A 12500-nucleotide genomic window follows, 5' to 3' on the forward strand; every position below is an offset into this window, starting at 1 on the left:
GGGGGGGGACTCAGCGGGACCGGAGCGGGTTCTGAGGATCAGCATCAGCAATGGTGACACCTGCGAGGACAGAGGACAGACGTTCATAAAGACACTTTGTCTCCGTGTGGTCGTCTGGGGGGCAGAGACACGCCATTACAAGTTAGCCAACGAGCTACATAGCCAGCAGGCACTTTAATAGCTACAGAGCTCACAAGCTAGCAAGCTAATCCACTACTGAGAGAGCTAACTAGCTAGACAGTGAGGTAGCCACTAAAGTTTCTCGCTAATGAGCTAACCCCCTAGTGTTGGAGCTAGCTAGCTATTTAGCTCTAGTAGTAGCTACGGCTAACTAGCTAGTAGAGGGTTAGTTCTGTAGGTTGTTAGCTCTGTAGCTAAGTATGGTCACATGTTATAGTGCGTGCTAGCTTTAACCACTCAGTGCAAGACGCTTGTTTTTCACCATGAATGTGAAGTTTAATTAGAATAAATTTAAAAAGTATTTTACCGTAAAACAAACCAAACTTTGTTTCCCCGAGACTTTACACAGACTTTACATCACAAACATAAAATTAGCTTTTCTAGCTTCTACGATTATCCTGCGATCATCAAAACAAAAAGTTCATAATTGACCTTGAATTGTCATCAGTTTTATAGACGTCTCTTTTCTAATGTTGGGGATGTGGGGAAAATGTTTTTAAGCTGCTGAGTCAGGGTTTGTTTTGTTGATGTGTTGCCGTTGACGACAGACATGCTGTATCCATGCAACCTTCTCAATGCACCATATTGATGATCAGGTCAACATGCATCTTTTCATGGCATTCACTATATTACGACAAACTGTCTTTACGAACGGCGGCCATTTTCCACACATGCCACAGGAGAACGAAGGGCGAGACTTAAAGGGAGAGTACAAATCTTTCTTCTTTCCTCTCGGAGATTCACACACGCATGATTACTGTGGAATTACAAGGAGCCAAAGCAACTTTTTCAGGAGGGAAATATTGATAAAAGTTCCTCTCTGGTTTCCCTTTAACCAAACTTCACATGTGCAATGGAATAAAAATGGAATTAAATCATTTGAAAACCTCTGGAATTTGAGTGGAACTACAATTAAACTTCAGCCAATCGAAAATGGAACGAGCCCCAACGTCAACGTGAAATGTGACTTACGACTTTCAGGTTTGCAAAAAAATCTATCAGGGCAGATGGAATAACCTCAACTTTAACTGTGGAATTTCATGGATTTAACTCCGACCGAATCACTGGGAACGTAACGGGAACGGCATGGAACCATTGCTCTGCTGTCGATAGCCTGCACCCTCTCTCTCTCTCTGCATCAACAAGGGCCAAGGAACTTTATTTTATCCTAATAACAGTTATACTAGTAATAATAATAACGATAATAATAATAATAATAATAATAAGAGACTTCTAATAATAATAATGAGGACTATTCTGGTTTCTAAAGACTGTCTTTGCTTCTCTTTGAGTTGCCTACGATATCCTGGCTTCTCGTTCAGCTCTTCCTTAATAAGTACACTTTAACCTGGTGAATAAAAATACACGGTGATATTTTATTGTGAGGAGGAGGAAGTGATGGATGGATGGATGGATGGATGGATGGATGGAAAGGAGGAAAGGGAGGAAGAAACAGAGATAAATGGAAAGGAATGCAGGTTTTCTGGATTAAGAAAAAAGGGGAAAAGGAAGGAGGAAAGGAAGGAGGAAAGGAGTAAAGGAGAGAAGTGAAGGAAGATGGGAACAGGCAGGATTAACAAGGATGAGTTTGCCTTTCTGTCTATTTGGGAAATCTATTTTAAAGGGAAATTTCACCAGAATTTCATCATGACTATTTTTTTTTTTTTTTTTTTTTTCTTTCTTGAAGTCGCTCGGTGCGGAGACTTCAAACGGTTGGCATGAGCAGAGGCTGTTGAATTTTACTCTGGTTAATATACGACTGTCAGCAGTGAAGTAGAGAAATTATGCATGTCTGATCAAAAAAAAAAAAAAAAAAAAAAAGAACCACCGTTACCTGCAACACACACACACACACACACACACACACACACTCAGACTATCAGCTGGTGTGACGAGTAGCTCCTGGCCAAATGTTTTGCCCTTTCCCAGCTGCCCCCAGAGTCCTCCACTGTCTCCCTTCTCACCCGGGTGACACAACCTCTCCCTCCTTTTATTTCACATCCTTTCTTTCTCCTTCTCTCTTGATTCTTTTTACCCTTTTTTTCTCCTCTTTCTTCCTCCTCACCTCTCTCTTCCCTCCATTATCCTCCCTCGGACACTCTACAAAAGCACACGCACATGCACTCGCCCCTCCGGCTGTGACCTCACCACCAGCTGTCTTGGCAGCAGCAGCGGCGGCGGCGGTGGCGGCGGCAAAAAGCCTCAACCCTTCCGGTGAATCAACATCCCAAAATGTCACGGGTGTAACCATGGAGACTTGATTCCTCGCTCAACAGCCTGTAATCATAATGTCACGTCCAGAGCCAGAAAAGCTCTGCGCGGCGGAGTCAGGCGCTGCCGGGCATCCTGGCGCTGGCTGGCAGCGTGGGGAGCAGCTGAGTGGTTAGTGATGACACTCGTCTCTTTTTGATCTAAAAACAATCAATTTAATGTCACTTTTCATCCGGCCAATAATAGAGGACGACACTGAGAGACATGGACGTGACAGCATCTCTCCTGCACACGATATATAACTTTAACCTTTACTTTAGCCAAGACACTGAGAAGTGAGCGCACCGGTAGACTGTTGTTATATAGCGACGGTTTCTATGACAAAGAGCCATAAAACAAGTATGAAGCAGGTCTGAATGGATTCGATCCACAACACAACTGTTACCGAGCCCGAGCCGTGACCAAAGGTGTTTTACTCACCTGAACGTAAGGACGAGCTAAACTGTAACGTGACATTTGAGAGTCCAGTTCATCCACTCGTAATGGACATGTCTACTGACAAACACATAAAATAAATGTTCAGGTTTGGTTCTTATAGTGCAGCTGATGAGCTTGTATATGAAGGTTATTGTGCATTTTATGACTGAAGCATGAAACTTTCTATGAACCAGGAAGTTGTGACCTCTGGGACAGGGCAGAGACGTCTGGGTTAATGAGTGTGGTCCAAACCAAACTAGCATGCTAACCGATCTGCTAGCTACTCGTGTAATTCCATAGAACACACAGCAGAAGTTGTCAATGTTGTTAACAAGCTATAGCCACCTTACACAACTACAGCAACAAATAAGCATCTTTATTAGAACAAAAATGTAACTTTAGCAAAGACACACATGATTATAACGAAGGGTGATGGGGCAGAAACTAGAAAGATGCAATGCTGAGGTCATTGACCTCTCAAGGTCACTAGAGGTCAGATATAAATGACCCCTACGTCTGAAATAAAACCTGTATGTAGATTATATGCTGAAACTTTCATGCTTCAATCATAAAATGCACCATTACTTTTCTCAGTGCTTTTCTCAGTGGGCGGGGCTAAATTGCAGAAAGGTGATGTCACATTCTTCGGTGCACCAATCAGGATTTACCAACATTTAAATCAGTATTTCATAATCCAATCAAATCCCACACTGATGATGAAGTAGATTTTTGACTGTTAAATAAATAATACCCAGGGATGGATACATATATACACATATATTTATTATTGTTATTAGTTAGTTCTCAGAGGATCAAATAACTTTATGTAAAAGTCCTTTTTATCCTCTTTTAGCTTTGTTTTTTTGTTTGTTTTTTTCCAGCTCCCAAACTGGCTTTGACAAACACAGCATCAGACAGCAGACAGAAAAAGTTAGCAGCTAGCTGGTGAGCGTACGTACTACTGCTTCAATTACAATAGTTTTACTCACATGAAATGCAGAGTAGCTAGTAGCTAGTAGCTAGTAGACAACCTGAAACACTGTAGTTGTTACAAGATAAAGTCTTAAATCTTCATTCACTCACTTCATTTAATATTTACATCCAAACAGGAATAAATGACAAAGGAGCTGCTGCTAGTCACTGATGCACACTGTGTGTAAATAAGCAGGTGTTTTCTAACCTGTGACAATATGTGAGTGTTGTGTTTTCAGCTGGCTGCGCTGCCCCCAGGTGGCCAGGAAATAATCATTTAATCCAGCTCTTAATGCAACGGGATATCAGATGATTAACATTTAAATTCTCATGCTCCTCTGTGAAGCTCCGGGCGTTTAATTAATCAATGCTTTGATTAGTTAGCTCAGTCTTACACTGAGGAAATGGGGAGTTGATTTATTGGTTTAATTGATTTATGAAAATTGGTTCTTCTGATCAGCATCATTGACGAACTGTTGAGTGAAGGAATTAAATCTCAAACGATTTAGATTTTAGATCAGAGAATGTGAAGAAAGAAAGACAGAAAGGAGGTGGATGTGTTGTATTTAGCATTAAAAGCTGTTATTAACATTTAATAAATGGTTTGTAACACACTATAATGTACTTGTATGCAGCTTTAAGGACATTTTTTTATTTTCAATTACAACTTTAATGATATATATGAACAGCAGGAGTTACAGTTGCTGACCAAATACATTAATAAATACTTGTGTCTGTCTATGACAAGTGTATAAATGACTGATTAAAGTTAAATAATTGGACTTTAAGTGAAAGCTGCTCTGCCTTTAAGTTGAAGGTCTTTGCAGACAGAAGAAGTTAGCAGCCAGCTGGTGAGCGCACGTGCTAACTGCTTCAAATACAATAGTTTTACTCACAGGAAATGCAGAGTAGCTTGTAGATAGTTCACACAACCTGAAACACTGTAGTTCTTACAAGGTAAAGTCTTAAATGAAGTTGAAGTTCTTTGTAACTTCAACTTGAGATTTTCTTTTGTTTTTATCGACAGAAAATGGAACAAAATTCAGTTTAAATCTGTCGGTGTGACGATTAAACCTCACAATGTCACTGGCTTCTATCTTTTAGCTCGGTTTACAGGGGGGAAGGTGAATCTCTTGGTTACCACGGCAACCGGCCTGCGTGTTACCACCCCATAATCAGGGCCGCGCGGTGCCACACATGCACTGCGCCAAACGGTTCGGGGATCAATCACACTTCTTCAATCGCCGTGACGACTGCGGCCAGACGCTGTGGGACGTTTGAGTGTCGTCAGGGAAACGGAGACTTTAAAAAGGCTTTTCCATCCAGAATTAACACAGGAAGGCAGGCTTTTATTTTGAAATATGTATTAGTGAATGTAGGGATAGACACAGAGGTATTGATCGACCGAAACTGATAAAGTTACTGCAGCCTTGTCTGTCACCATCTGCTGTTCACACACACACACACACACACACACACACACACACACACACATACTCACACTCAGAGTAACACATTTTGAGAAACACACATGGAACTGATAATCAATCACTCTGATAGATCAATATTGGTCATGCCTGTCTGGTCCCCCTGTGGGACTTTTTAACCCGCTGCAGGGTGTGTGTGTGTGTGTGTGTGTGTGTGTGTGTGTGTGTGTGTTGACCAGGAATTATTGATCCAGCCAGAATCTATAATTACATTCTGTTGAGCTCTTGACTATTACATATTGATTTAGATGAGACATGCGCACGATGAGTGTGTGTGTGTGTGTGTGTGTGTGTGTGTGTGTGTGTGTGTGTGTGTGTGTGTGTGTGTGTGTGTGGTAAAGAAACAAATTGAGCATCACTGAAGCAGATATGTTTTCTTAATGGACAGATGGGACAACACACACACACACACTTTGATCGCAATAGGCAGCGGTGACAAAGGAAAAGGCACCAGGCTCATCTCATGCATTATTCACACACACACACACACACACACACACACACACACACACACACACACACACACAGTCACATGTGACCAGTGATTTGACAGGTTTGACTGTAAATTCTTTGAGGCGGCTGCAGCCTCCCAGTCCACTTTAATAACCCTGTGTGATCTCTGTAATGTGAATCACACACACACACACACACACACACACACACAGACACACACACACACACCCAGAGAGAGAACACTAATAGTCCTGTGTGGCTTCTCTCTGCCTTCAAGGCAACTGAGGACAACAGCCTTGTCCACAGTTACAGATCTTAGATTGTGTTTGTGTGTGTGTGTGTGTGTGTGTGTGTGTGTGTGTGTGTGTGTGTGTGTGTGTGTCCGTGTGCTCACATGTTGTGTAGACTCAGTGGCTTGAAAATACAAAAACACTAAAACAGCTTCCACACTGAAATGACTGAGCTCTTGTTGACTAGAGAAATTATAACATTACTTTAATTTTTATTTCTCTTTCTATTCTGTTCGTCTCATTTCCTGAAGAGGATTTTATGAGACGAATGTAATCAATTTTATCAAGTCGAGCAATCTGTCGGACTGCTCTGATCACACCTCATGATTCAAAGATGGCCGCCTCCTGTGTGTAAAGAGTGTGCGGTTCTTAGGCGTGTTCGCTGACTCAGCTCCGACGGGGCGGTTAGTTTCCTGACATTACCACCATCCTGCTGCAGGACGACAGTTCAGTTCCCAGGTGACGTGTTCGGATGAGGTGAGGGTTTTTTTATTCATGCGCTGCTGCTTGTTAAAGACGGTAAAGTGCTGAATCAGGAGGCTGGTAACCGTGTGGAGGAACATAAAACTAAAGCTGCACTTGTTTCCCGACTAGATTAAAATGAGCTTAAGTTATTTTTATCATGGACAGCAGACACATACATCCAGCTGCTGCGTTCAGAGATAATGAAGGAGAGCTGCTAACGTCGCTAACGACAGCGCTAACTCCAATCTGTAACATCTAAATCTATAACTGATATGAAACTGATAACCTGTTTTTACACAATAAAAGCGTCACCATGGAAACTCATCCGGTCGAGTTTTACAAAGCTGAAAACCGTTGACAGCTGGTGGAAGTCATTGATATCGATCAATAATCAAATCTCAACACGTGTGTGGAGGTCATTTTGTTGCTGAGGAAGGGAAACTGATTTGGCACAGCTACTCATCACACACACACACACACACACACACACACACATATATACAGTACATATATACGGCATCATTCAGGTTCCCCTCTCACCTTCTAAAGGGATTTTGAGCTTTAAAAATAAAAACCTGTCCTTGTTTTTCTTTGTTTTTTGGATTTCCACATGGATGAATGTATGACTGTGTTATTTTTCTAGAAGCGGACGGCTAGCGCACGTTGTTGACTCTTTAATAAAGGCATCCTTAGAAAAACTGGGCTGTGGTCCGACTGTTTATTCATCATCCGTTCCTCCCTTGTGTCTGGTGTCAGAGCGTCGGGTCATCTGTGACGTCAGTCTGCTGCTGCTGCCATTTTATTGTTAACACATCAGGTTCAGAAACTTGACACAACAGCAGGAACTTCACATAACCTTTCACATTAAAATAAAAGTAAGCTTTGAATACCACTGAACCAATCCCACAGACATATATGATTCTCTTTCTTTTAAATGTGGCAATAAAAATAAAGCAGATTTCAGGTAAAAACACTCAGAGAAACCAAATCCTGTAAAGGTTTGGATGGTGGGTCCAGGTGGGCGGGGCTTGGCGACTGCTTTGTTGTGACATCACAAAGTTCCAGAAGTCCTGACGGCTGGTTTTAAGGCTCAGTTTCTGAATACAGGCTGTGTGCATTTCTCTGTGGACTGAGGCTTTGATACTTTCACAGTATTAATATAGAAGCTAGAGCTGATCTATAATCACACTACACATGGACACAGACCTTTACACTGGAGGAGCTTTAAGATATTTACAGATAACCTTCAAAATATGAGATTGTTTTCGATACGAACTCTAGTTTTCTTTTGTTTTCTGGTCGTGGACGTTGTGCAAAGTTCAGAGGTCATATTATGATTTACTACTTATACAGTTTGCTTTAGTTAGAATCTGCTCAGAGACACGTTACAGCTGTATCCTAGTGTTTCATCCTGAGATGCATCAACTTCATTAAGACATCAATAAGTCATTATTTAAACTGATTCCTCATTAATGACTTGACAGTGAAAAACATCAACATCTGAAGAACTTATTTTGCAGAAGATGATGAAGAGTTCAAAGTGAGTTCAGGTGGTTAAATCGACCCAGTCCTTTTAACTGATGCAAACACTAAAAATTAATATGATTATTGATTAATGATTAATATAAAGTCACATTTTCACATTCGAGAGGAGAAATCGATCAAATCAGAGACACAACAGAAGCAGTTTAAGAAAAAAAAACAAAAAAACTGCTTTGTCATATTTTTTTAGACGAACCTTTGTTCACCTTCGGAGGCAAACTGTTGCCCGTAGCAACGTCCTCCATTTGCACCCATAATTTTAAAAGAATCATCCCACGCGTCTGATCAAGACCCAAACACCAGCTACGAGTCTCCGTAGAGAAGCAATGGCTCTAAATCAGCGTCAGGAAAGTCACTTTTAGCTGCAGCACTTGTTTTGTCTGCTCCCGCTCTGCTGCTCCCGGGTTATTTTTAGACGTGTTCTGAGACGAAGGCTCACGCTGAGATTTAATTGACGTGCAGTCAGGTGTTTCGAGGTGCCTGACTGTTTCCCTAAGAAACCGACTCACCAGAAAACTGATGGATGTGGTTTCTAAAGCCAAATATAAGCTGGATCCATGTAAAGCAGGTCAAGAGCAGTGAAGTTCCTTATGTAAGCAGTGGGAGGTCTAAGTCGAGGTTTACATGCACTGTGCTGTGGAACTGCTCTTATTGATTTATATTAAAATGTTCAGGCCAAAAGGTTTTATAGTTCAGGCCTCTAATGGAAATCTTAATTTCACTGCATACAATAATAATTTAGATAATAGTGTCAGTTTTTTACCATGACTCCTGTTTTAACATGAGTCAGCAGGAGATGTCATTTCAACCAAGCTGCAGAGTTAGCATTAATTAGCTAGCTATCTACAACTGATAGAATATAGCAACAGTCATCAATTAGCACTTGTTGGCTGTAAATAAGAAGCTTTTGTTTACTTCTGTGTGAGATTGAAGACACATCATTTGAAAGATCGCTATGAATTTCAAGTGGCTGTCGGAGGTCCCAGTGTTCCTTTTGCAACCGGTACAAAGGATTCGACAAAGTCCAATTGAACCAGCGAATTAATGATGAGCATGAAGCATGTGATGAAAGATGAAAACATCAGATCTGTGTGGAGCGATGAGGGGAAGGTAACGTTCCCTGAAATGAATATGCAAAACAACAGATTTTCCTGAACGCTCCAACATATCCGGCGCGGCACTCGTGCTGCGTTCACATGCTCCGACATTCATCCGGCTTCGGTGTGTTGAAGTTGAAGTCAGAATGTGGAACATCAACACGGACGCTACAAAGATGATGTTGTGTGTAAACAACATGTCGACAGCTGTCTCCAGTATTTGTGTTAGTTATTATCAGGTTTACTGCTAATTAATAAAGTTTCTAACTACTCTAGGTCACATTACATGGAGACAACTAACAGTTAAGACCTAATACTATATTACAAATGAAATGTTGGCAAAAAGCTGATATACAGTACATAAATTTTCACATTTGATCCAAGGTTTCTCACCATCAATCGAATATTTACTTCTGTCCGTCATGTTTCTTCCTATATGACGTCAACAACTCTGCAAGGTGTGTCCGACTTTAGGGAACGTTCACGTTGGTTTTCCCTGATGATTCCGTGAATGCAGAGTTACTAATACAGACGTGGTTGAAAACTAGAGACACATGGATGCTTTCATTTTATATAAATGTAAATAAAATAAATTATTCAACTTTTGCAGCTTTTTTTGGAGTGATGTGAAAAACCCAACTGTGGTCAGAGACGAAGAGCAGATAGATTTTTGGTGCTTTTGAAAAGTTTTTAATGAAAACATCTTTTGTTCAGATACAATGTCTGTTCCCTCCATTCTTTCTCTTGGATGCTTTTAGTGATTACGTTGGTATCAGTGTTTGTGTACTTGCGTTTGGATGCATATTGGTTTAAACTGATAAAAGCTGCTCTCTTTTTGTGCTCTTTTTATTCTGTATGTGTCGAGAGCAAGAGTGCTTTTCAACAACCTGCAATATAATCTGAATGTATTATTATTTTATTCAAGGAACAGCTGAAAAGGAGAGCAAGGGAGAGGGAGATAGAGAGAGATGAGAGTTTTTGAACAAAGCCCTCGCTTGCCCGTTGTGTGGGCTGCACTGCTGAATAAAAACCAGCTTTCATCTCTCTCTCTCTCTCTCTCTCTCTCTCTTTCTCTCCCTCTACATCAACCTCCCCTCCACCAACTCAGTGTCAAGTTCTGCTATGAGACACACAGTGATCTGTGTGTGTGTGTGTGTGTGTGTGTGTGTGTGTGTGTGTGTGTGTGTGTGCTGCGGAATGAGAAGCTGGCTGTCCTTTTGGCAGGCAGCAGTACACTGAAGCACCTCTCAGAGAAACTGGACTATTATTGAACTACTGAGAAACACTCTTATCTCACTGTGAAACACATCGCTTCTCTCTCTCTCTCTCTCTCTCTCACACACACACACACACACACACACACACACACACACACATGGATGCAGTGAAATACATTCAAGCACACAGACACAGTATTTTGAGGATGCATGTGCAGAGAAAAATCTGTAAAAGTTCTGCAGCAGAGTTTAGAAGAGCTGAACTGTGTGTGAAGGAGCACCTCAGGGAATGTACTGAGGTCCTCTGTTTTAATTAATATATATAAATGTATATTAATATAAGCTACAAGTAATTAATATTGTCTGAAAATAGTAATAGTAAATGATAATAATAATTATTATTATTATGTGACCTTTTCCCTCAGTCAAAATCTTGCCAGTCCATTTCATATTTTCAAAATTGACTGCACTTTCAGTTTTGGTGAAAGTGTGGAGGGTTTCACTCCGACTGGTGAGGAGACTCACGGTTGCATCACACCAGTAGTCTTCAGTCTCCCTCACATTCTTTATTTTTTTTGTTTTCAGAGGTGGAATTACTTTTAGGCTGATCAAATCTCTCTTGAAGGCAAGACACGGTAAAACACAGCAGCATGAACACATACACATACAGGGATAATAAGCTAAGTGCAGAATGGATGATGAATCTTCCCAAGTATTTCCAAGCACATGGAGATCAGGGGTCAAATGTCATGGCAAGCCATGGGATAGCCTCTATAAAGCTGTTATGGATTCAGAGAGGGATAGATAGATAGATAGATAGATAGATAGATAGATAGATAGATAGATAGATAGATAGATAGATAGATAGATAGATAGATAGATAGATAGATGTGACTGCTGTGCATTTGTTTTGTAATGATGCATAACCACTGATATCTTACTGTTTTAGGTGTGTGCATGGCTCCCTCTGTTGGATGAGACAGAAAATTGCAGGACAGCTGGTAACACCTGACACTGATGCCGAAGATCCTCTATAGAAAAGAGGAGCCACTCAATAGCAAAGGGCTTCTCTCCCTCTGGTCTGCCGCATGTTTCAGGTTGTGGAAGCAGCATTTTTGGCTAAATTTGGCACATTCACATCATACTGATATTAATTCATGAATGTTTGCTGTCCATGATAAATCATAAAATAAAATAAAATAAGCAACTGTGCTCTAGATAGATAGATAGATGGGGAGGGGATGGTGACCTCATGTCCTCTACTGACTCAAATATCTCAAGCTTTTGACCAATGATGGTACTGTTGTTGTGAATCGATTTATTGATCCTGCTGGCATCTGTGGCACAGATGGTGCTCCCTAATGTAATGGAATATACTGAAAATGCACCAAGAGTATTGTGAAGTGTTTGTTTTGTTGAAGGAGGCCTTCCACCCACAGTTTTTAGAGTAATGGCTTCACCTTCCCCAAGTGTCTCAAACTGAGTTGGTACAAATAATTTCACCATTAATGTTTTTGGGAAATAAGAAAATTAAAAACAGTGCCGCCATGTTTAATAATTAAAAAGTCAACATCAGACGAACAATAATTTTCAATTTCTTTTTTTTTTTTTAAATGCTGTAGAGGTACTTAAACTTGCAGTTTCTTGTCAATTTGTCATCCAATTTCAATTAATTTCTCTGTTTTAACATGTTTATGAAGAAACTAAACGCGGTTCAGTTCCTGCTTGGCTGTATCATAAAATACCGGCAGAGTGATACTTTATATATTTTTCTACTCTTTGTCCCGCCTCTGCCTTCCCATTGGCCCAGCTGCTGCCACTTCTACCTCTCTGATTGGCTCGGGGCGCGGCGTGCGTCGCGCCCAAGGCGGAAGTGAGCAGGCGCATCGCTAGTTGAGCTGCGATGAACCAGAGGAGGATGTAAAAACAGCTAAACAACGGTTCTCCGGTTTTTTTTTAAAAGTAGAAAACGACAGTTGAAGAGAGATAAAGAGTCAGACGGTGCCGACGACATGATTCTAGCGGTGTTTATGTCGTTGTTCTTCGTCGTTTCTCCGGTGGGAGCAGCTAAGAATGGAGGGGACGATGACTGGGTTCATCTTCCCAATA

General features: G+C 41.0%; 1 protein-coding gene across 1 annotated transcript in view; it reads left to right on the forward strand.

Moving 5' to 3' along the window:
• The first annotated feature begins 12253 nt into the window (after nucleotides 1-12253).
• cnpy3 (canopy FGF signaling regulator 3) overlaps nucleotides 12254-12500 on the forward strand; it is a 5022-nt gene continuing 4775 nt past the window's right edge. Inside the window, exon 1 of the mRNA XM_023420388.2 lies at nucleotides 12254-12500. This exon is cut by the window's right edge and continues 9 nt beyond it. Coding sequence (XP_023276156.1) covers nucleotides 12404-12500 — 97 coding nt within the window. The 5' untranslated portion in view covers nucleotides 12254-12403.

Source organism: Seriola lalandi, unplaced genomic scaffold (genome assembly GCF_002814215.2).
Source record: "Seriola lalandi dorsalis isolate HSWRI2012SDOR001 ecotype SW California unplaced genomic scaffold, Sedor1 jcf7180002054640, whole genome shotgun sequence".
Lineage (NCBI taxonomy): Eukaryota > Metazoa > Chordata > Actinopteri > Carangiformes > Carangidae > Seriola > Seriola lalandi.